This window comes from Alligator sinensis, unplaced genomic scaffold (assembly GCF_000455745.1).
Source record: "Alligator sinensis unplaced genomic scaffold, ASM45574v1 scaffold465_1, whole genome shotgun sequence".
NCBI classification, from domain to species: Eukaryota; Metazoa; Chordata; order Crocodylia; family Alligatoridae; genus Alligator; species Alligator sinensis.
Window position 1 is genome coordinate 1,650,728 of NW_005841979.1, and position 21,219 is coordinate 1,671,946.

Here is a 21,219-nt window from a genome sequence, read left to right on the forward strand (position 1 = left end):
CTTTTTGGGGCGTTCTAATTAGGAAAAGTTATTTTTTTCTTAAAATGATTCAATTCACTTAGAAGGTTTGAATTATGAATTTATTTTATCCCTTGGTACAGAAAACTCTTTTGTAAAATGCAATGTAGGTTCCATTGTTAATTTTGCACATCTGATCCTGCTTAAATTATATGACAATATTTTGTTTACATATGGCAAGGAAATCTTTGAAGACTTAATATTATAACAATTAGATACAGATGAGATTAATGCTGTAACTTCAAAAGAAAACAAACTCTGAACATACTGAGACACCAAATATTTGCCTGTTAGGAGATGAAGTTGCCACAGGCATGCCTGGATAAGGGCAGCAAGCCTTCAGAACCTTTAATATGAGAACAGATTGTAAAGAAAAGATCTTCTTTTTCTCTCTTGATCAAAAGAAGACATAGAGATGGCATAATTTAAATATACAAAGCAGATAAAAGTGTGTGGAAGGAAGCTTTCCAAAGAGAAAGGTTAACATACAAGTCAGTGTTTTAAAGAGAGTATCATGCAGCAAGTGATACTCTCTGCGTTGTCTGATAGCTATTCAGTAGGTGCATCTACATGTTTATTAGTGTGCTTTAGGTAATGCACATTAAAGCTAGAGCCTCCATTCTGAAAAACTAGAAAAAGGTACATTAGCCTATTTTAATGTGCATTAACTAAAGAGTATTCTTGTGATGCTTAAAATAAGCTAATGCACATTAAAGCACACTTGTAGATGCGACTAGTACAATGAATCCTTCCCAAACTGCACTTTCACAATCTGTCAGTCTCAGCAATGAGTACACTAAGCTTTCTAAGTTGACTAGCTTTTCCTTATTTTGGAGATGCAAAGGTTCTTGTGTAATTTAACTTGCTCTGGCTTATTGCAGTTTTTTTTTACTTTTTGGTTTTATCCATTTACAAGTATTGCATGGATACTGAGACTGGACAGGGAATTGTTTGTGGCCATTAACCAATACATTCAGGGAAGAAAATCCCTGGCAAACAGTTGCTAAGTCAAATTCAGAAAGGTTTTTCTACTTCACAACGTAAGTGCCAATCCAATGTTTATTTTGCAGATAGAATCACAGAAAACTGGGGCCTCAGGAGGTACTCTAATCCAACTCCACACTCAAGTCTCTGTCTTAATATACATTAGAACTAAACTTTGACTTCCCTTTTAGGTATGGACAAGTGTGGAGCAACTAACAAAGCAGACTGCAATGCAAGGAGTCACAAACTACATCCAAGTTTCACCTCTGCTTCAGAGAAAGGCATGCTCTCTAGCATCCTGTTGGCTAGAGGCACAGAACCATGGTTTAGCCAAGGCTTATCCCTCTCACAGCCCCTAGACCTCATGTAGCCTATTTGCAGGTCCTAGGCTCCCATCCAGCCACCACTCCTGTCATTACTCTGTCAGCTACACAAAACATTGTGTAGCTGACAGAAGGGAACCTTATGCTCCTATCTCCCCTCCAGCTTCTGCTCCCTGCCCTCACTCAAGGTGGTGGGGCTGGCTGGCACACTGTGGTGAGGGTGTCCATGGCTGCAATCTGCAGTTGGGGCTGCAGAGGCCCCCACACCGGTGTGGCCCCAGCTACTTAGAAGTTTGGCAGCCTTGGCTCAGCCCATTCCCCATTCCTACTTCCCTCATCTTCCACCTGGATAGGAAAAAAAGTAGCTCCTATGAAGTAAAAATTGTGTAGCTGACAGAAGGGAACCTTGTGCTCCAATCTTACTCCCCTACATGCTTGTGCAGGATGAGCCATGATCTATCTCTTGGTTTTTCTTACAGCTTCCTATGACTTAATATAGCTATTTAAGCTGCCAAATGCACAATGTCCTATGAAACTGATCTCTAGCCAATAAACCCAGGAAGCAGATTTTTCAGTATTACAAACGCAGTCAGATTTTTTGAAAATATTAGTTTCAACAGTCATGTAATGGTATTAATTACATTACTTTGCATGTTTGCCAAGCATTTATACTTCTGCATGTCTACTAAGTAGTAAGCAATCATTACAGAAGATTTTCTTATAGTAGTTTAATGTTGAAAAATATTTATGTATTTTTTTAATAATCAGGAACAGTTATCCTGTGGAGAAAGCATGCATCAAGAATGATCAATATCTAAGGCTAAGCAACACAAAAAATAGGTTGGTGATCCATTCTTTGGGCAGATACTATTATAACCCAGGTATTAAACTCTGAAAAAAGTTTACAAGTTATAATTCTACATAGAATTTAATGAAGTAACTGTCCAATACAGACCATTTTGTCATCTTGCAGAGCTGTAATTTCAGTTCCACTTATTTTATTATATAAATTACCATAAGTCTTTTTAACAACTAAACAGAATCAGAGTAAGGCCAGCTCCCCTAGCCATCAATTAAATGAACTTGGATTAAAGAATAGCGTACACATTGATTCCTGGAATCAAATACACAACACATAGAAGAGATTCAAATTAAATCTTCATAAATTTAAGCCTGTGGTGTTCTGAAGAACTGTCACAATTTGGTTGCAACTTATTCTTCTACTAAATGGGGGGCAGTGTGTGTATATATATAAGAGAGAGAGAGAGAGAGAGAGAGAGAGAGAGAGATCTATATATAGATCTATATCTATATCTATATATATCAGTTTGTTCCTCTAAGTAGTTTGTTACAATAGTATAACAGAAAGATACTATAACTAGAGGCATATACAAGCACTCTGTGGGCACATCTACATGTGCACATTTACTGTGCAATAATTTTGGTTACAGCACACTAAATGAAAATTACTATGCAGTACGGGTGCGCATCTACACGTGCATGCCTGTACTGCACAGTAACTATACCGACTTAGGCTGACTTGGGCATAAATTTGCTACCTGCTTAATTCAGGTTGCAAATTTATGCCCAATTAATTACTGAGCAGTAATGCATATGTAAACACCTTACTGCGCAGTAACACTGTGTGTGTGGACTGATTTGGGATTAACTTTAATCCCAAATCAGTCCACAGATAGAGTTACTATGCTGAAATGCCTGCACGTATTGATGCCGGCTGTATGTGCAAGAGTTTTCATTACAATTTTATATAATGACAGTATTGAAATGGACACCAGAGACCATCTAAGCCAACCCTCTATCTGAAATTCCCTTTAGAAATAAATTACAATCAAAATAAAGCCATCACATTTTTCCTGAAAGGGAATATTTGCAATAAGCTAAAATATAATAAAATCCAGCCTCACTGCACATTATGTATAAGTACTTAAAACAAGCTTTGAGTGAAGCAAAACTAGAGAATGCAAGCAGAATGCATATGACACTAATAAGTAGCTCAATACCACCCACTCTGTAAGGAGAAATTTGAGAGAATATAAAATGCATCAGCTGTGAATAGATACCCTTCAGTTTCATGACCCTACATTAAGTCAAATGGCTCAGCCATTCAGCATCGTATTCAGTTCCATCGTATTCAGGAGACTAAAGAATCTACTTCCATAGATGCCACTGTCATAAAACTGAATCAGCAAATTAGCTGATATTGTCCCTTTTTGCTGCTTCTTGACAAAAACAGAGGAAAAAAACATTTCATTTATTATTCATTTTGCATAGCCACTTGTAGTTCACTCCTTAACCTAACATCTGGTATATACTTTTCTTATGTTCTCAGTGTAATTTCCCCATCCAAGCTGGATGCAAATAAATATTCTGAAGACATTATACTTCAGGATTATGGAAGTTTAACATAATAGCAATGTAATAACAACACAATTTATTTATATCATTGATATTAATAAGGTATCAGAACCTACTTTCTTACACATCTGGTCAATATGCATTTTGATTTGTAGCTCTGATGATGATTCTACAGAAATTTAAAATAACTTAAGGAGAAGGTAATGTTATGAGGCAAATTAAAGGCCAGTGGTTTTATATTACTTATATAGGTTCTTGATTTTGAAAGCATGAGCAGACACAAAAATACTAAGTCAAATTTAAAAGTATTCTGTAAATTAGTAATCCGGCACAAATCAAATCCAAGTAAAAATATTATTAATTTATAGTCTTGTGAAAACAACACAAAGTGTCTTGAATTTTTTTATAACATCAAAAGTAAAAAAAAGCAGAAGTACTGCTTTTGACATGATTTTTCTATCCTTCATGAGCTGAATATGAAAAAATATATAGTTTATGTGGTTTAGTTTAGCATTACTGGTTTGCAGAAATACAATTTGAAAAAACTATATGTGTTGAAAAAGTACAATGACCTGGAAATGCTTTTGATAGCATCACAACAGATGACAAAATGAGTAAAGATTTACAACAGATATTATGGAAATGCAAGATGATTTGAAAATAATAAAAGTAAATGCTGGGAAACGTTAACAGAAACAGATGTTGAAAGAAAAGATGGAAGCTTAAAATTGGTGAAGAAAGCAATAATAGTAAAACCAGAGTTTTATATCTGAATTGTACCAAAAGACAGATTCTTACATTATCTTGTCGAGGATAACTCAGTAAAAGCAACAAAAGTACTGAGGTATAGCTTTGGTAACTCAGTGCCTTAAGACTATTCATTATGTTTTAAAATTGCATCCATGGCAACTTCTGAAAATAGATCACATGATCAGGTAAATCATACCAATTTTCAAAAGAGATGTAATGAAACTTTTGCTTTGTGTCACAGAACAGCAATGCCAAATACACTCTGCAATAAAGGCAGATACAGAAAAGGAATGTCAAGCTGTATTACAAAAAACAGTGGACCCTGTTTGCTTAAGGCTTCAGGACTGGGAAAAATACAGCCATATTTATTTACTTTGCCAAGCTATTTATTCATAGATATCATGTCAATATTTTGTATTGCAATCCATATAGCAATAATAAAGGCAGCAAAAGGGTTAAAGTGAAAAGACAGTATTTACAGTCCTCATATGACAGAAGAAAGGTACAATGATCACACTATTACTACCCAAGGGGGACTCATGGGATAAAGCACAGAACTATTGCGCTGCTGAAATACATATGATAAGCAACAATATCTGGACAAGTAGATAATCTCTACCATATACACCATGTGTGCGTGTTCAGAAAAAGTCCTGGGAGTTAAATTCCAAATGATAAAACTGGTTTCAATGTAATGGCCAAAAATTTGAAAATGAGAAAAAGACACAAATTCCACTAGGATTTTGAGTTATTGTTCATAATCTCAATTAGTCTTTCCTTTACCTATCAAAATTTTATGTTATAAACTAAGTTTGTAATTTGATCCCTCAAACTTCCTTTTCCAAAGTATAATATTCCTACTCAACATTCAAGTACTCAAGCAAATACCAGAAAAGACATATAGTCATCCATACAGGAAGCTACTAATAAACTGCAGGCAAAATCTGGAATTATTTTAGAATAATTATAATTAATAATGTATTATAGTGATTATGGTTTGGCTGAGAACAAACAACAGGCCAGCCTGAGCTAGCCTGAGATGACTGCCAAATCCTCTGCACAAGTAACAGATGGTGCAAGCATATTAAGGAAGGCTGAAACATAATATCTCTGGAAACATGTGAGAGAGGCCTCACAGAACAGTGCAGAAAAAATGTATTTGAGTGGGGTAGTGAACAAGGCATATTCACAGAGAGGCAGCCACAAATGTTTTGGGCCTGAACTACACCACATGCCTCAATTTATGAAGCAATTCTTAGATGTAAAAAGTAAGTAGGTGGTGTGCCTGGACTGCGATCTGGCATATGATGGAGAAAGGATATGCTGGAGAAAGAAAGTTGATCATGAAAGTAATGCAGTAAGCTAAATTCAGCTCTTGCGAAAATGATATACCATCATTTTAAAAGATACATCTTGCTCTAACCAGAACTTTCTTTGCATCTAAGGCAAGTCAACAGCAGATGAGCCACCCAAGTAACCACCATAAAGCCTTTTTATAGCTAAAAGTTCAAATACAAAAAAATTGTTGTAAAATGATTATGGGACAGTCTTAAATTCTTATGATCCTAATGTCTTTTAATCCATTTAATTGAACCGCCATGAGTCTTCTAGTGGAAAATGATGAATTTTTGAGAGCCACATGCACACAGCATTATGGAAACACCTGAATTGATAAGCATATTTTATGTTAATGTGTTTAAACTTTTATTATTATAGTGTTATGAACAACTTGTAACTTATTTAGAAAGAACAATCTTTTGCTAAGTTTCCATGGGGAGATCCTTCACTAGCTTTCTCTCTGGGACTCCCAGGGGAAGAAGCAGGTGCCAGTTACAACTGATTACAGAGTAGTCATTAATGCAAAAGGCCTTATTCTCCTCTTACATCTATTTTACATCTTAATATCTCCAGTGAGTTCATTGGAATTAGTTCTGATTTATCAGTGTTAAAGTGACAGGAGAATTAGACCTAGAGTGTGCATCTGCCTGAATTGGCATTATCCCTGGAGACATTAGCCCACCTAGCTGAAGAGCTCTGTGCTGCCAATTCATGAATAGAAAAAGCCATAAAGTATTAAAAAAACCCAAAACTTAGAAGTTAGAATGTCAGAAAAGAACCAAGTCCAATTTCCATCAGGAACACGGAAGCACTATCAGTGGAAGTTGCTGGCTGTTAAATGGCAAGAATACAGACATATCCCTCCCTGGGTGAATATAAAATATGTATTGTAGTATATCGTATATTTTTCCTAGCATGTAAATAGCATTTAAGTGCCTTCCAACTAAGTGGACGAAGCCAAGTATCATGCCAATGCCATAATGAAAGAGGCATCATGTTAAAAAGTTACTTAGTACTTTACTATAGAAAACACATATACCATATTTCCTCAATTAGAATATGTTTTCCCCTCCCCATTTAACACAGGGAAAAAAGCCTCTCGTCTTAAAATCTAGCACAAAGCGGGCAGGGGGGGGGGGGGGTAGCCGCAGCCTCTGAATGACCCCCTACTCTCCCCCATGCTGCTTCTCCCTCTCCCACCCCTACTGCAGCAGTCAACATTGCTCCCCACTGGCAGGTGCCATCTTTGCTGCAGCCTAGGGCATGGACCATGGCTCCAGCCTGGCCCCATAGCAGAGGTGTGGACCTGGAACTGCTACTGCAGCCCAGCCCTATAGCAACAGCAGCGGGGAGCTGGTGCTGCTGCTAGGGGACCAAGGTGGAATAGCAGTGCTGCTCTGTACTTCTGCTACAGGCTGGGTTGGAGCTGTGCTCTGTGTCCCAGACTGCAGCAGGGATGGAGCCTGCTAGCACAGAGCAAAGGTAAAGGGGGGAAGAGCAGGAGCAGGTGGGGGGGGTGGCACACTGATGAGAGGAAGGGGTCAGGGGCCTAAGGACAACAGAGGCTAAGTGGGGTGGGGGGGGAATAGGCAGCAGGAGGCAAGCTTCCTGCCTCTCACTGCCTGTCCTCTACCACCTGACCCCCACTCCCTGCCCCATTACAGCCCCCTTCATCACCTTTCCCCTCACCATGTACAGTAGTGGGGGGGACTAATTTAAGATGATTCTCCAATAATTAGATTCCATACATGGAAAATTATAATAAATGTATAAATGTTCTGTGTGTACAATCTAATTATTGGCGAGTTTTCTTACATTCAGGGTTGTCTTGTATCCAAGTAAATACATTACATCCTTCATAGGCCAAAGAACAGACACATAGTCATATGGGCCACACACATTAAGCACATTTATGTATACCATGCAAGTCCAAAAGCTCAGCCTTTATATAACCTCTATTACTTTTCCTCAGTGTGTGAAAGAAATACTACAATAGAATAAAATCAAACTATGTATATAAGCTATTATGAAGGACCAAAATCCAGCCTCACAATCAATGCAAGGGACACAGCAATTGTTGTTTTCTCCACCTAAGTTTGTATATTATTTCATAGATTTCATAGACATTAGGGCTGGAAGGGACCTCGGAAGATCATTGAGTCCAGCCCCCTGCCCAAAGGGCAGGAAGTCAGCTGGGGACATAGGATCCCAGCAAGATGAGCATCCAGTTCGCTCTTGAAGGTGTTCAATGTGGGCGCTTGAACCACCTCCGGTGGCAGGCTGTTCCAGACCTTGGGGGCTCGGACAGTACAGAAATTCTTCCTTATGTCCAGCCTGAAATGGTCTTGTAGTAGTTTATGACCATTCGACCTAGTCATCATCCCTTGGGGCGCTCTGGTGAACAAACATTCCCCCAGATACTGGTGGTCACCCCTGATAAACTTATAGGTGGCCATCGGATCACCCCTGAGCCTGCGCTTTTCCAGGCTAAAGAGTCCCAGGGCTCTCAGCCTGTCATCGTAGGGTCTGCTTCCCTGACCTCTGATCATGCGCGTGGCTCTTCTCTGGACTCTCTCAAGCTTCTCCACATCCTTATAATAGACACATTGCTGAAATGCATGGTAAACTCTTCTCTAGAATAACCTAATGCTGCTTTCTTATGGATCAACTTCATTTTGGCAAACCTGAGCTTTGTGGCCACCATCAATCTCAGAAATAAATATTTGTACCCGGCACTCCACAAATATAGTCTTACCGTGTGATGGCCCAGCCCACATATATAATACATATATACAAAAGACTGTGTTAAAAAAAGAATATTAATGCTGCTATTGAGTGTTCAACTTGAGGAAATGCTAGAATTCTTTGGGCTCAAGCAACTTCAACTGAATATCTCTAACAACATTGTTTTATTCTATTTTTCCATATGACACCTTTGGGTGCTGACACGGATTGTTTGAGAGCCGGCTCCCTGCTTTTGGTCCCATTACCCAGCACCCACCTGCAAAATAGCAAGTGGGAGCAGTCATTTCCAGGCTACTCCAGCTTTGTGTTAGTCAGTTGTATGCTCTGCCACTCTGCATGGGTGTCTCATGCTGAAAGTAGTCTGTTCTAGAGATTCAGGGAGACTGGAGCATTTTCACCAAGGACAGAACCTTTGAAGAAATGTCTGTTGAGCCGGGGCAAACTAAGATTACTTTTTAAAGGTTTATAACTGGATAGATTTTCACAGAGGAACAGAACATTAACATAAAAGTTATCCCCTGCCACATTTTGAGTCCCTGAACACAAGCCAAGGTGGCTAACAGAGCTGTTTACGGAAAAAGGCACCAGAATTTGCTAATGTGGGCAAAACAACATATTTTTCTTTTGCTTCTTTCTTGGGAATGGCTGGACAATTTTGGTTGAAATTAAAAAAAAAAAAAAAAAGAACAAAACCTCACTCAAAGGAAACACTCATTATGGAAAGTGTCAGCTCCCATGGTTAACTTTTGACAGGCTTATAATGCAACCCAAGACACAGTTGTAAAGTGCTAAGTGACCTTACTGATAATCTTTACCACTAGTCTCAATATAAGATACACATGGCTTCTAGGCATATACTGTTAAACAATATATCTAGAAATGACCACAAAACAACAGCCCTTATTAATTCTAGAGATCAGAAAGTGAGGACTGTCAGAAGATCTAAAACTTAATTCAGACCTTCTATTAGTGATAGGTTTCAGCCGATAGCCTTGATCAGTTCTGAGTCTGAGCAATTTGAAATCTGAATCTGAATAATGTTGATTTAGAGGAACTTTAAGACTTCTGAATACTAAATAGATGGATAAACAGACAGATCAGAAAAATGTGTGATTGCTAGATTCCGGGTGCATCTACACGTGCCCATTTACTGTGCAGTAACCTAAATTACTACTCAGTAACCACAAATTACTGAGCAGTATGGGCGTGCATCTACATGTGCACACCCATACTGTGCAGTAACTATGGCAACTTACGCTGACTTGGGTATAAATTTGATACCTGCATGATGCAGGTAGCAAAATTACATCCGATTAGTTATTGTGCTGTAACACACGTGTAGATGCCTTACTGTGCAGTAACACACACAGCCTTAATGTGCTTTAACATCTGCATGTGTAAACACCGGCCTATTTCCACTTACTGCACAGTAAATTTAATGCAACGCAAATGCATATGTAGACGCACCCTCTGTCATCCCCATTATCCAACTTCTTGTTAATAAGGTTAGCAAGTTTAAGGTTCTTGTCCTCACATTCCATGCTCTGTACAACTATATTGTACTGACAGCTGATCTGTCATTTCCTTCTCCCTCTCTTACTGTCTGAACTCCATCCAAATTATTCTCCTACATGCCAACTGTATACTCTTCCCCCACTCCTGCTTGTGTACTTCCTTCTGTACTTGAAATTCTCTTCCTTCCATTTTGTACCAATGCAGCAAACTCTCTTAGTTCAACCTGCTCTTTAAAACAGATTCCTTTTATAAGGCTATTGATATTAATCTACTAACAAAGGAAAAGCGTTTTTTAAAGTAACTATACTGCTAAACTAAACCACCTTTTGTATTCTAATGCATTATATGCACCATTTGATTAATGCAGGCTTTATGCATTATGTACCATTAATGTTTTCCACAGACAATTTACAACATTATGAATAATAATAAATCCTAAGGAGGGGCCTGTGAGGAACCTTAACTAATTTGTTGGCCTTGCAAAATCAATGCCGTTTTGTGAACCTTTCCTCCTCCTCATTAAACTTTATTATGTTTTCCTTAAAGGAAATTTGATTTAAAAAAGATGGAAAGAAATCAGAACCCTGAATCTGAACACTGCCAAGCTTCACAGCTGGTCCTTATCTCTGTAATGGGCTGAACAAAACCCCCAGATCTGAACAGCTCTAAGCTCTGCAAAAGTTGGGCTATAAATTTAGATTCAGGCTTGATGGCATGAGTCCATGTCTGAAAAATATACTTTTTAACTAAAGAAAAAAGAGAAAAGATCATCTGCCAAGCTAGCCTGACAAAAGTGGGCGTCTGCTATGCACCAAGGAACAGATTGTGTCTGGTCCTCGAACAGAGACACAAAGAAAGGGTGATGCAATGCATGTCTTTTATATTATATACCTGCATGGAAGCTGGTTATAATTGCAGTCTTTGCATTCTAATGAGCACAAAGGCTATGGATGGAGAAATATAGAACTGACAGGAATGATCATTGATGATAGAACTGTTAGCCTTTATGAACCGAAATGATACTCTCCCAATTGTATAAGTAGCATTTTTAGCACTTCCACCCAGTTTACAACTGTATTACCTGTGCACTGTGGATGTTTAAGTATACATGTGCATGATGAGTATGCCAAGTAGGTATAGAGGCTAGCTGGGCAGATAGATGGCAACATACATATACGTACACTGGAATAAGTCCTGGAAAAAAATAAGAAGGGTTTTAGCCCAGATAGCTGAGTGGTTATGGTACTTGCCCAGGAAGCAGGAGACCCAAGTTTCAGGCTCCCTTCACACACAGACAGTTTGAACATGGGTCTCTGACTTCTCAGGACAGTGCTTTAACCAACCAGCTATTAGGGATAAAGCATGGGAGTGCCCCCCTGCTGTAACGTGAATGTAATGTGTAACAGCAAGTAGAACCAGGAAGCAGTCTGCAGAGCTGTGATGTCTGTTAATTTGGACTGCAACTCCCAGAAACACCCAGGGGCTTGGGGAAAAAGAAAAGGAAGAGAAAGTTTGAGGCTGGAATAAGGAGTAAAGACAGCAACATGCATGTGGAACCTGGTCAGCCCTAGACAGAGGAGTGCCAAGTGGAGCTGGAGATTTCACTGGCTTGGTCAGCCACAACTGTGTACTGAAAGAGCTGGACTCAGACTTGGGGGTAGCTGGAGGGCTGCTGTTTGATCACTCTAGGGACTAAAGTCTTGTTTGAGGACACCTCCACAGGTGGGGAGGGGGTAGAATTAAGGTGCTGAGTATGTGCTACCACAGTGTTGATGATTCTTTACCTGTTACCTCCCTTTGACCCACTGGCTTGTGACTCTAACCCCTATGATTTTCTATATAAAAGTGGGAACCCCCCCTTGCTTCTTGTGACAGTTTCTATTGGCATACTACTGTGTCTAGCACCTGCCAGTCATGGGATTTTGTCTGTCTATGATTTTTTGTATACAGTGGGCATGTATACATAGCCATGCAGCTATACAGCCAGTAAATAACTTACTGAGCATACACAATATATGCATGTACCCTTATAGGTCCACACTGCATGTGTAATAGAGGGTAACAGAATCACAAACTGTGTGGCCAAAAAGACCACTTGTGCAACTGGAAAACTGCTATTTAGGTGCCTAAAGGTAACAGAATTCTGCCCAAGAGCTTTTTCTGAAGTGATATGGCTTTGAGGTGTTTCAAGAGTGGGATAATAGCCATCAAGTACAATTGAGATCCCTGTCACCAACTCTAGTCACTTCCTTCTACCTCAGCTTCTCTGTGTTAGAGTAAAAAAAACACCTGTTAAAGTAAAGAGTTATCTGTTTTACCCACATATGCAAGGCTATATAAAAATCGGGTCCTACTTCAGATTGCATTACAAATCTGGATTTTCTGATATTCTTCCCCATGTCTTCAACAAATACATTCCCCTCCACTTTCTCCTTCCCAAGAGAGATGCTTTTTCACAGATACAATATTGCTTTTCCCATTCATTGATGCATTAGGCCTCCTTTGTGGGCCAGGATCCCAATGGTCCCAAATCATGACTTCATTCACTACCATTCATGACTAGCTTTGACAGATATGAAGGATAGAGAGACCCTGTCTGCAAGCTTCAGTAGTTCTATCAAGAAAAACAAGGTACCTGTCTGCATCCACAGTCACATCATGCACCCCTCTCTGGATGACATCTCGAGAGGCAGCAAGGTCTGGTATTCGGTTTAAACTTCGTGTATACAGGTTGAGTCCTCCATCTGTCATGTATCTGAAAATAAATGTACAATCAATTACCAGGAAACAGCCATCTGGCAACCATATTTTTTACTAAAGCTAAGCTTTAGATCAAACCTTAAATCAAAACTTAAAATGAGGATACTAAATTAGATGGTATTTCTGTACTTTGGCCTTTCATTGTCCCAGGCAAAGTAAGATTAGAGTGGAGCAGCTCTTCCTATTTCTCTAGGATCATTTGACTTTTTGTGTTTAGTACAGAAAAATGCTTTGCTAATTTTGTGTTCAATAAAGGGCTCACAGGCCTATTCATAAATTTGTCTTGAGTTTTGAGATAATGGCTAAAGAATGATAGTACTTGAATTAAAAAAACAAGGCCTCTGGCCAAGATGGGAAGGGCCTTCTGTCCATCCAAAGAAGAGAGCAGAGGATAACCTGCAATCTCTACTCAGGCACAGTCAGATAGTCAGACAAGCCAAGAACCATACCTGCATAGGCCTTGAAAGACGGCTGGCCTTTCCAGTTTGACCAGAAGTGTCATCATCTTTTTTTTGGCTGATTTATACTGCATTCTTTGTGGTGCAATGAATTAAATTTAAAAATAAAAATACAGCAAGAATGTAAGTCACCCATTAAAAGTGACTGAATTGTAGGAAGCAGTGAACATTTATGTAAAACTTGACTAAAGCCCAATCATCATTAAAGTGGTTTTAATCTTTGATGTTTTTAATTAAATAATACCACAAGCCTATAAAATCCCCAAGACCTCTGCACTGTTTTTCTAAAAGATTATCAATTTATTGTCTCATTTTCCATGTGCCTTCTTTTCTCATCTTGTTGATCTTAACTGTGGTGTGAGGCTTCAATGCATGGTATGCTTGTGTTTTGTAGAATCTGTATATACCTATGGTAATAAAGAATAAATAATCCTAATATATAATAGTAATTTTGGCAAAATACTGGAAGAATTAGTGATTATAAACATTAGAACCACACTGGAAGACTGAATGGGCAGCATAACTGAATTTATTCAGAATAAATGCAGACATCCCTCTAGTTTGAATGGCTTAGGCTGGTGGTTCCCAACCTTTTTAGACTCAAGGCACCCCTTGATAGACTCAGAAAATGCCAATTCTTTGTTTTGACTCATTATCTTTTTTTGACTACAGAAAAATAGTAGGGTAATTCTTCTATTGCAAAGAACTCAGAAAATCCATAGCAGGTCAGAATTTTTTTAACATTATAAAGTCCTATTTGAAATTTCCAGGCTTATCTTGAGAATCACATTTGCACACTTAACACTGCTACCATCACGTGGCACTCCACTGCTGTGGCACCCTGGTTAAGAATCACTGGTTTATGCACACTGAAATCAGTTCTGGCACAGTGCTATGAGAACAGTTAAAGGACTCATTAGAGTTCTTTCCCAACACAAATCACCATTAATATCAGATTCCCATGGGCATAAACTGATGAACCTATAGCCTTCTTTCACTTCAAATGCAGGTCCACTTAAATAAAAATGTTACTTTAATAATCCTACCTAGACTCTTAGGCTAAGCACAGGTGTTCAAGAAGCCTGAAGTGGAAGCTCTGTCCTGCATGGGCTGAGCTCAGCAAGTGGTGGGGGGGCTCTTGTACACCTCCCAGGGGACTGCAAAAGGGCATGTAGACAAAAAGAGGGGCACGTGTGCATGACAATTTAAAGCAGGTTAAACGCTTTTGCACTGCTTTAATGGTGTTGTGTTTGCACATGTCAGCAGCATACTGCGCATTAATTCCAGCCGCTGTAGCACATTTGGCAGTGTAATGTGCCTTAAATGACTTTGGGGCGCAGCAAGTTACAACACCTCCAAGGAGTTTTAGTTTGCTGCTCTACAGCCATGGAGCAAAGCACTGGGCTCCGTGTGGCTCAGGGACTGTGCAGGCAGCCTGGTAGCAGTCCAGGAAGGCAGGCTCTACACCAAAGGAAAAAAAAAGCAGTGAGCCTGAACTTTTTTGTTGTTTTTCTTTTCCCCTGGAGCCTGCCTGCCTGCATGAGCTGTGCAGGGACCTGGTCCTTCCCTCCATAGCTGCGGTGCCCCCCGGGACTGCCTGAGCTGGGTGTCTGTGGGCAAGTGTCGCCTGGTGGGGGCTGCTGCTGCTGCAAAGGGAAGCACCAACCACCTCTGCCCCCGCAGCCCAGGGACTGCGTCGCCCTCTGGCAGCTCGTCCACCCCTCCCTGCTGCTGGAGAGGCAGGTAAGACACAGTTGTACATGGCACAGGGGTTTACTTCGCCCTAAATTGAAGCAGTGTTTTTAAAAACCCATCGCTTCCACTTCGTGCTCTTATTTCGTCTGCATATGCCCATAGATTCCTGAATGGAGACAAACAGCCAAGGCACCCTGATCAGCTGCTGGGCATGGGCCACCACACCCCAACTCCCTGCTGTTGTGACTTGCATGTGCATTCATTTCCTGGCCTGCATGCCCAAGCAAGGAGGCCCAGGAGCTGTGTCAGGTCCTGCTGGTCACTCTGTGCATCTCACTGGAGGCTGTGGGACATCATGGCCATCCACATGGACGTGATGTGGCAGTGGTTCATCATGGCTTGTACCCTCATAGCCGCAAGCCAGCCACCCTGTGCATGACCACCTAACACACCCTGTGCCTGCTGAATGTATGTGTGTGTGCATCAGGTTCCTGGGGTCTGTGTGTGTGCGCATGTGTCCGTGTACGCATGTGCGCCTGTGTGCATTTCCCGATGCCTGGGTATTGAGGGGTTATGGGCGTCTTGGACGCTTGCGTTCTATTTACGTACATGCATGCCACGGATGCTTGGGTTCTGCACAGGTGTACGTGTGTGTGTGTGTGTGTGTGTGTGTGTGTGTGTGTGTGTGTGTGTGTACATGCACGCTTCTGTACATGTCATGGGTGCATGGGGTGTATGTGTGTGTGGGTGGGTGTACACATGCATGTTTCTATGCATGCCCTTGTTGCCTGGGGCCTGTGTGTGTGCTTGTGTGCGTATGTAAAAAAAGAAAAGCGATGGCAAATATTTAAGGCCAAACTTACTTTACACCTCATAAGATGGAGGACATTAGTGAAGTGGATTCTACACTGCATGTTATGAATTTCGACTCCAAATAATACTTTCCTAATTTCATTCATTTTAATTTTTTCACTTTTACTTTTTCTTTCCCCATCCTTTACTAGCACTGGACAAACTCCATTTTGAGGACATTTTAATATAAATATAGATGTCACAAGTGAGAAGGCACAAGGGACCACACTATCGAGTGGTTGTTTTGCATTATTACAAATTAATTTTGATACTTAAAAATAAATACAACTAGATATGTAGTTTATAAACCTGAGCAAGGTAGAAAGTTGGGATGAATAGTATTAGCAGATGTAGTATAGAGAGGCATGAAATTTTTAAAGGAAGGAGATTATAAAGGTGATATGAGACAGAAACAAGAAGAGATCACATAAGCAGAATTATTTTAGTGTCAGAACCAAAACCATATGCCAAGTTTAGATCCAAGACCTTAATGTATCAAATTGAAATTTCATATTTAATGATTTATCCCTTCTCTAAGCAAAGTGATTTTTGAATGCATTAGGCAAAATCACAGAAATGTGGGTTCAACATTCAGATCTAACCAAAATCTCAAGCAAACACAAACATGGTTTGAACAAGATATTGTTTTCATCAGGACATCACAAAATTCTTTTGAGAGAGGTATTTAGTCATGTGTGTCTGAAGACAGGCAGAAGGCAGGGTACATTTGCTCCTTATAGACAAATTATGAAGTAAGCAACTACTTACTACTTCAAATGAAATCACTTTGGAGAATGCAAGATGGAAACGGTAGATATTATGGACTACAGATATTCAAAACAAGAAATAGTTTCCTTTTATTTTTATTTTATTCCCCCAAAAAGTCTTTGGATAGAGTAAGAAAGCAGAGTACTATCAAAGAAATGCAAATTCTAGAACTCTTGGTTCAGAGATAATATCATTTATTACACCAACTAAGAAATTGCAAAAAAAAATAATTTTTCTGCATTACCAGATCTGCATTTCTTTTTGTCTCAGACCAACACGGCAACCAAATATATCCCTGAAACATGGAAGACACTGAATTTTAGCCAATTTTGGATTTTAAACTTCATTGCTGAACAACAAGAAAAAATTCAGGCAAGCAGGGAGGTGTAGAATTTTTTCTTGTTGTTCAGCAATGAAGTTTAAAATCCACAGTTGCCGTGTTGGTCTGAGACAAAAAGACTTCTTACCATCTTTAATTTTCCCTGAGCCTAATGAAGGGTGTGAAAGCCAGAAAGCTTGCAGAAAAAAATGGTTTTTGGTTGTGTTTTTTTGCAATTTCTTATTTGGTCTAATAAAATGTATCATTTCTGAACCAAGAGTTCTAGAATTTTGCATTTATTTTTGTCTCAGATGAACAACGCCTACCAAATACATCCCTGAATAGTATTAAAAGTATTAAACTATTTCAGGCCAGATTTTGCTTCCTAATTTTCACCTTCATACATACCTGGCTCTTAATAGGGTTACCATATTTCCAGGTCCAAAAAAAAAGACACCTGTCACTGGGTGGGTGGTGGGGTATAATAGTAAGGGGGCAGTGACATGCCAGTTCCCTGCCCCTGCTCATTCTGTTGCCCCTCACTGACAAGCCACAACCCCCCAGCCCTGCTTCTGCCCCTCCCTCCAGACCCACTGACCCCAGTCCTGCCAGCACCCTCACTCCCAAACAGCAGTCCCCTGCCCCCCACCTCTTGCTGGTACCCCTCACTCCCAACCTGCAGCCCCCTGGCACTACCAGTGTCCTGCACACACAACTCACAGTCACCTGTCCCATCTCCTGTGTCCCTCATTCCTGATCTGCAGCCCCCTGCCCCTCTCCCAGCCCTGGCCGATGCCTCTCACTCCCTACCCAAAGGCCCTGCCCACCTGCCAGTGCCCCTCACTCCAGACCCGCAGCCCCCTGCACTCCTCCCAGCCCTGCTGGTGCGCCTCACTTCTGACCTGCAGCCCTCTGCTGTATAGAGTTCAGCAGCTTCACCTGATAAGACTTAGTTGGCTTCATTCACCCCTGAATTTTCTGTCATCTCTCCCCCTTCATCAAACTGTAGAACTGTTGGTTATTTGCAAGTGCTCCTAATGATTACCCAGCTGAAGATGGGGTTTTCTTCAGGTCAGGCTATTTCTCTAATTAATTGCTAGGTAACAAAACAAAGACTGGCTTGAGATTATATATACACCTTATAAACTAATCAGTTCAGTACAAAGACCCAGTCCTGCTCCATTTGAAATCAAGGGAAAATTACCCCTTACTTCAGTGAGTGCAGGATCAGGCCATAAATCCTTGAAAAATGACAAGCCCAATTTCAGGTTTAAATATTACTATATTTCAACAACTTGCATGTTACTGAAGGACTGCATGGTAAACTTAACCCCCCCCCAAACAAATAAACACCCCTCGCCCCCCAAAGTTCACTGCACTATTTATTAGACCACTTCAGAAAACACACAACAGGAGTGTTACTGTCCTGAGGGCAAATAATGTCTTGGAAATCTTCACATAATTTCTTAGTTAACAATATATTGTATTGGCATGGAAGGCAGTGGCTCCACTGCCTGTCATTTAGACACATAATGCCTCCTACCAGCTGCTAACGTTAAGATGCCAGGTAATTAGACAATTAAAAAAGAACTGATGGAATACTGAAACAGTACCAAATACCTCGTGATCCCAAGTCATCCTTTCTAGGGCCTGCAAATGGGACAACCTGACTGCCTCCATTAACTAGGGCTTTCGGAGGGTGGCCCTGTATATCTGATGGCTTCTTAAATTCTGAAAACATATTAGTGATCTACTGGGCTCAGAAAGGTAAATAAAATCACTGCTTCTTTTGCAGGCAGCAGATTGGGAAGGTGGAGAAAGAATTTCCTTTCCTCCCATTGAAGAATTTCAGGTGTGTCCTAAGGAGAACATCATAGGCACTGTGTCCTAGAGGGCTTTTGTGCAACTTCTGAGTGGCTCGAAGAAAAGAATGCTCCGCTAAGGCTAGCAAGACCATTGAATATTATTATCCATATAGCCAGGAAAAGCAACTAATAAAACAAAAAATGTAGGGAGCTTGACAAGAAAACAGAGTTCCTGGATTCAGCTGCTCTATGTACACATCTGTCGAACTCCAAGCAGCCTACCTCAAATTCTGTAACAGACTTTCTGAAATAGCTTTCTATCAAGTGCACGTGGTTCCAAACCATTACTTGAGTGACCAGAATTATTAGAAATTGACTTCAAGAAATGGGAACAGAGAAACACTCTCTACTTCTTTATGGGCTATTAAATTCATTGAAGGCTTCTGGGACTTTGTGTCTGTGAGCCGGACTCATGGGTTTCTGGTCCCACATCATGTATTGAGCATAGACAGTGCAAGTACTTCTCATCTTCTATATTATATATGTATATTCAGTTTCCCCAGAGAAGTTGGGAAATAGTGATGCTACATATTAGTATGGGGAAGGCAAAATATGCTAGGCCATTCTATCTGGCCCCCTGGGCCCCTAAAAAACTTAGAAAATTACTATTTATCTGCCCCTGGCTGCCTGTCAAAGATGACAGAAGCCAGGGGGAGTAAGACCCAGAGGAACCCGCCGGCAGGATTCAGCAGCTGCAGAAGCAAGGCCTGCCCAGCCCCACCCTTTCCACCCCCAGCCGGAAGCCCCTGACTAGCAGAGGGTTCTGGCCTGGGACCATGGGGCTGTTCTTGCCTCCCTCTGCTGGAGGGAAATCCAGATAAGAAGGGTGGGGGGAGAGGTGGGGAGGACCACAGACGATTGCCCCAGTCCTCAGGATTGTGCCGAGCTGGCTGCTGTGGTCCCAGGACTGAAGCTGGGAACCATGTGGTGCTGGAGTGGCCAGCCAGGGGCTGGAAAGGAGCTGCAGCACCCACAGGCAGGAAAGCACTGCAAGCTGCAGCAGTCAGTGGGGAAGGGGCAGTGAGCTGGCGTGTGAGAGTACAGTGACAGTCAGGCAGGAGCACAGCACCTGTGCCAGTGTCCCAGGGCCAGGGCCAGTGGGGGTGGCAAGAGCGCAAGGCACAAGCTGACAGGGGCTCTGGAGCCAAGCTGGCTCCCCCTCTCCCTGCTGGCACAGCCCAGCCCAGCCCAGCTCCAGAGCCCCTGCCAGGCCCCACCCTATGTTTCTGCCACCCCACACTGGGCCCCACTGGCACTGCCCTGGGACACTAGTGTGGCCCCATGCACCTGCCCAGCTGTCAGGCTCTGCCCTCCCACTGACTCCCACTCACCCCCCAGCCTGCCACAGCCATTTGCCTGCCGCTGCCACCAGTCCCCTCCACCCCTCCACCAGTGGCTCTGGCACCTCATGATTCCCGGTTGCAGTGCCAGCCAGGACCACAGGCCACAGCAGAAGCCGGCTTGGCCTCTGCAATTCTCAGCTGGCTCCATGTGATGGCTCCTGCTGTGTCCTGTGGTCTCAGCTGTGCAACTGGGACACGGTGCCAGAGCAGCAAGTGATCGGTACTGGGAAAGGACGAGGAAGCAGCAGAAGGGCAGTGGTGGCAGATGGAGGGGGAAGTGGCTACAAGTGGGAGCATGGGGCTGTGTCAGTGCCCCAGGGCCAGGAGTGGCAGGAGCATGGAGCCTGGGCTTGGAGGAGTGCTGGGGGGGGGCTCTGCCTGCCATAGTGATGCTGTGGGCAAAACCTCCCCCTCCACACATGCCACAATCTTCCCCAGCCACCCTCCCTCCACACACTCATAACCCCCCACAAACTCCATATACCCCATACCCATCCTCACACCCACATTCTCCTTCACCCCACATATAGCCCCCATGCCTATCCACCTTCCACAAACCCCACACCCTTCCCCACACCCCACATACCCACAAACCTATATCCCTGCCCCACAATATACAAGAGTAAGACTTCATTTTAAACTATTGTGCAATCACCTCTACATGCACTACACAAACATATGTAAATCAGGACAAAATTTTTTTGAAAAGAAATTAATGAATGTTCTAGTAGATGTTTGATTTTTAGAATATAATTTGGTATTTTTCTGGCTCCAAGATGACAAACCCTTGCTGAACGGAGTACTCAGGGGGAGGAAGGGGAGGGGAGGGACTTCCAGTGGCAAAGGTTAGGGGTGGGACTTCTGGTTCCAAGGTGGCAACCATGGGATGGAGCTACCCTTGTAGCTCTTGATGGCATGTCAAAACTCAGTAAGCGGCCCTCCACCCAAAATAATTGCCCGCCCCGGTATTAGTATGTAAGGTATACTGCTGTACATTTTGGACCTGTTCAAATATACTTTTTATAGTAATAGGAGTTGCAGTTCCTGTCTATACCAGGGACTCTGAAACAGCATTTTAAAAGCACAAAACAATTTGACAGTGTTACAGAA

At 41.6% G+C, this 21,219-nt stretch overlaps 1 protein-coding gene across 2 annotated transcripts in view; it reads right to left on the reverse strand.

The window, feature by feature from the left end:
• Positions 1-21,219, reverse strand: part of NAV3 (neuron navigator 3) — a 398,015-nt gene that overhangs the window by 134,196 nt on the left and 242,600 nt on the right. For both annotated transcript variants that reach the window (XM_006021115.3, XM_014518732.2), the window contains exon 12: positions 12,685-12,804. In XM_006021115.3, the coding sequence (XP_006021177.1) occupies positions 12,685-12,804 (120 nt within the window). The remainder of the gene's footprint in view (positions 1-12,684; positions 12,805-21,219) is intronic.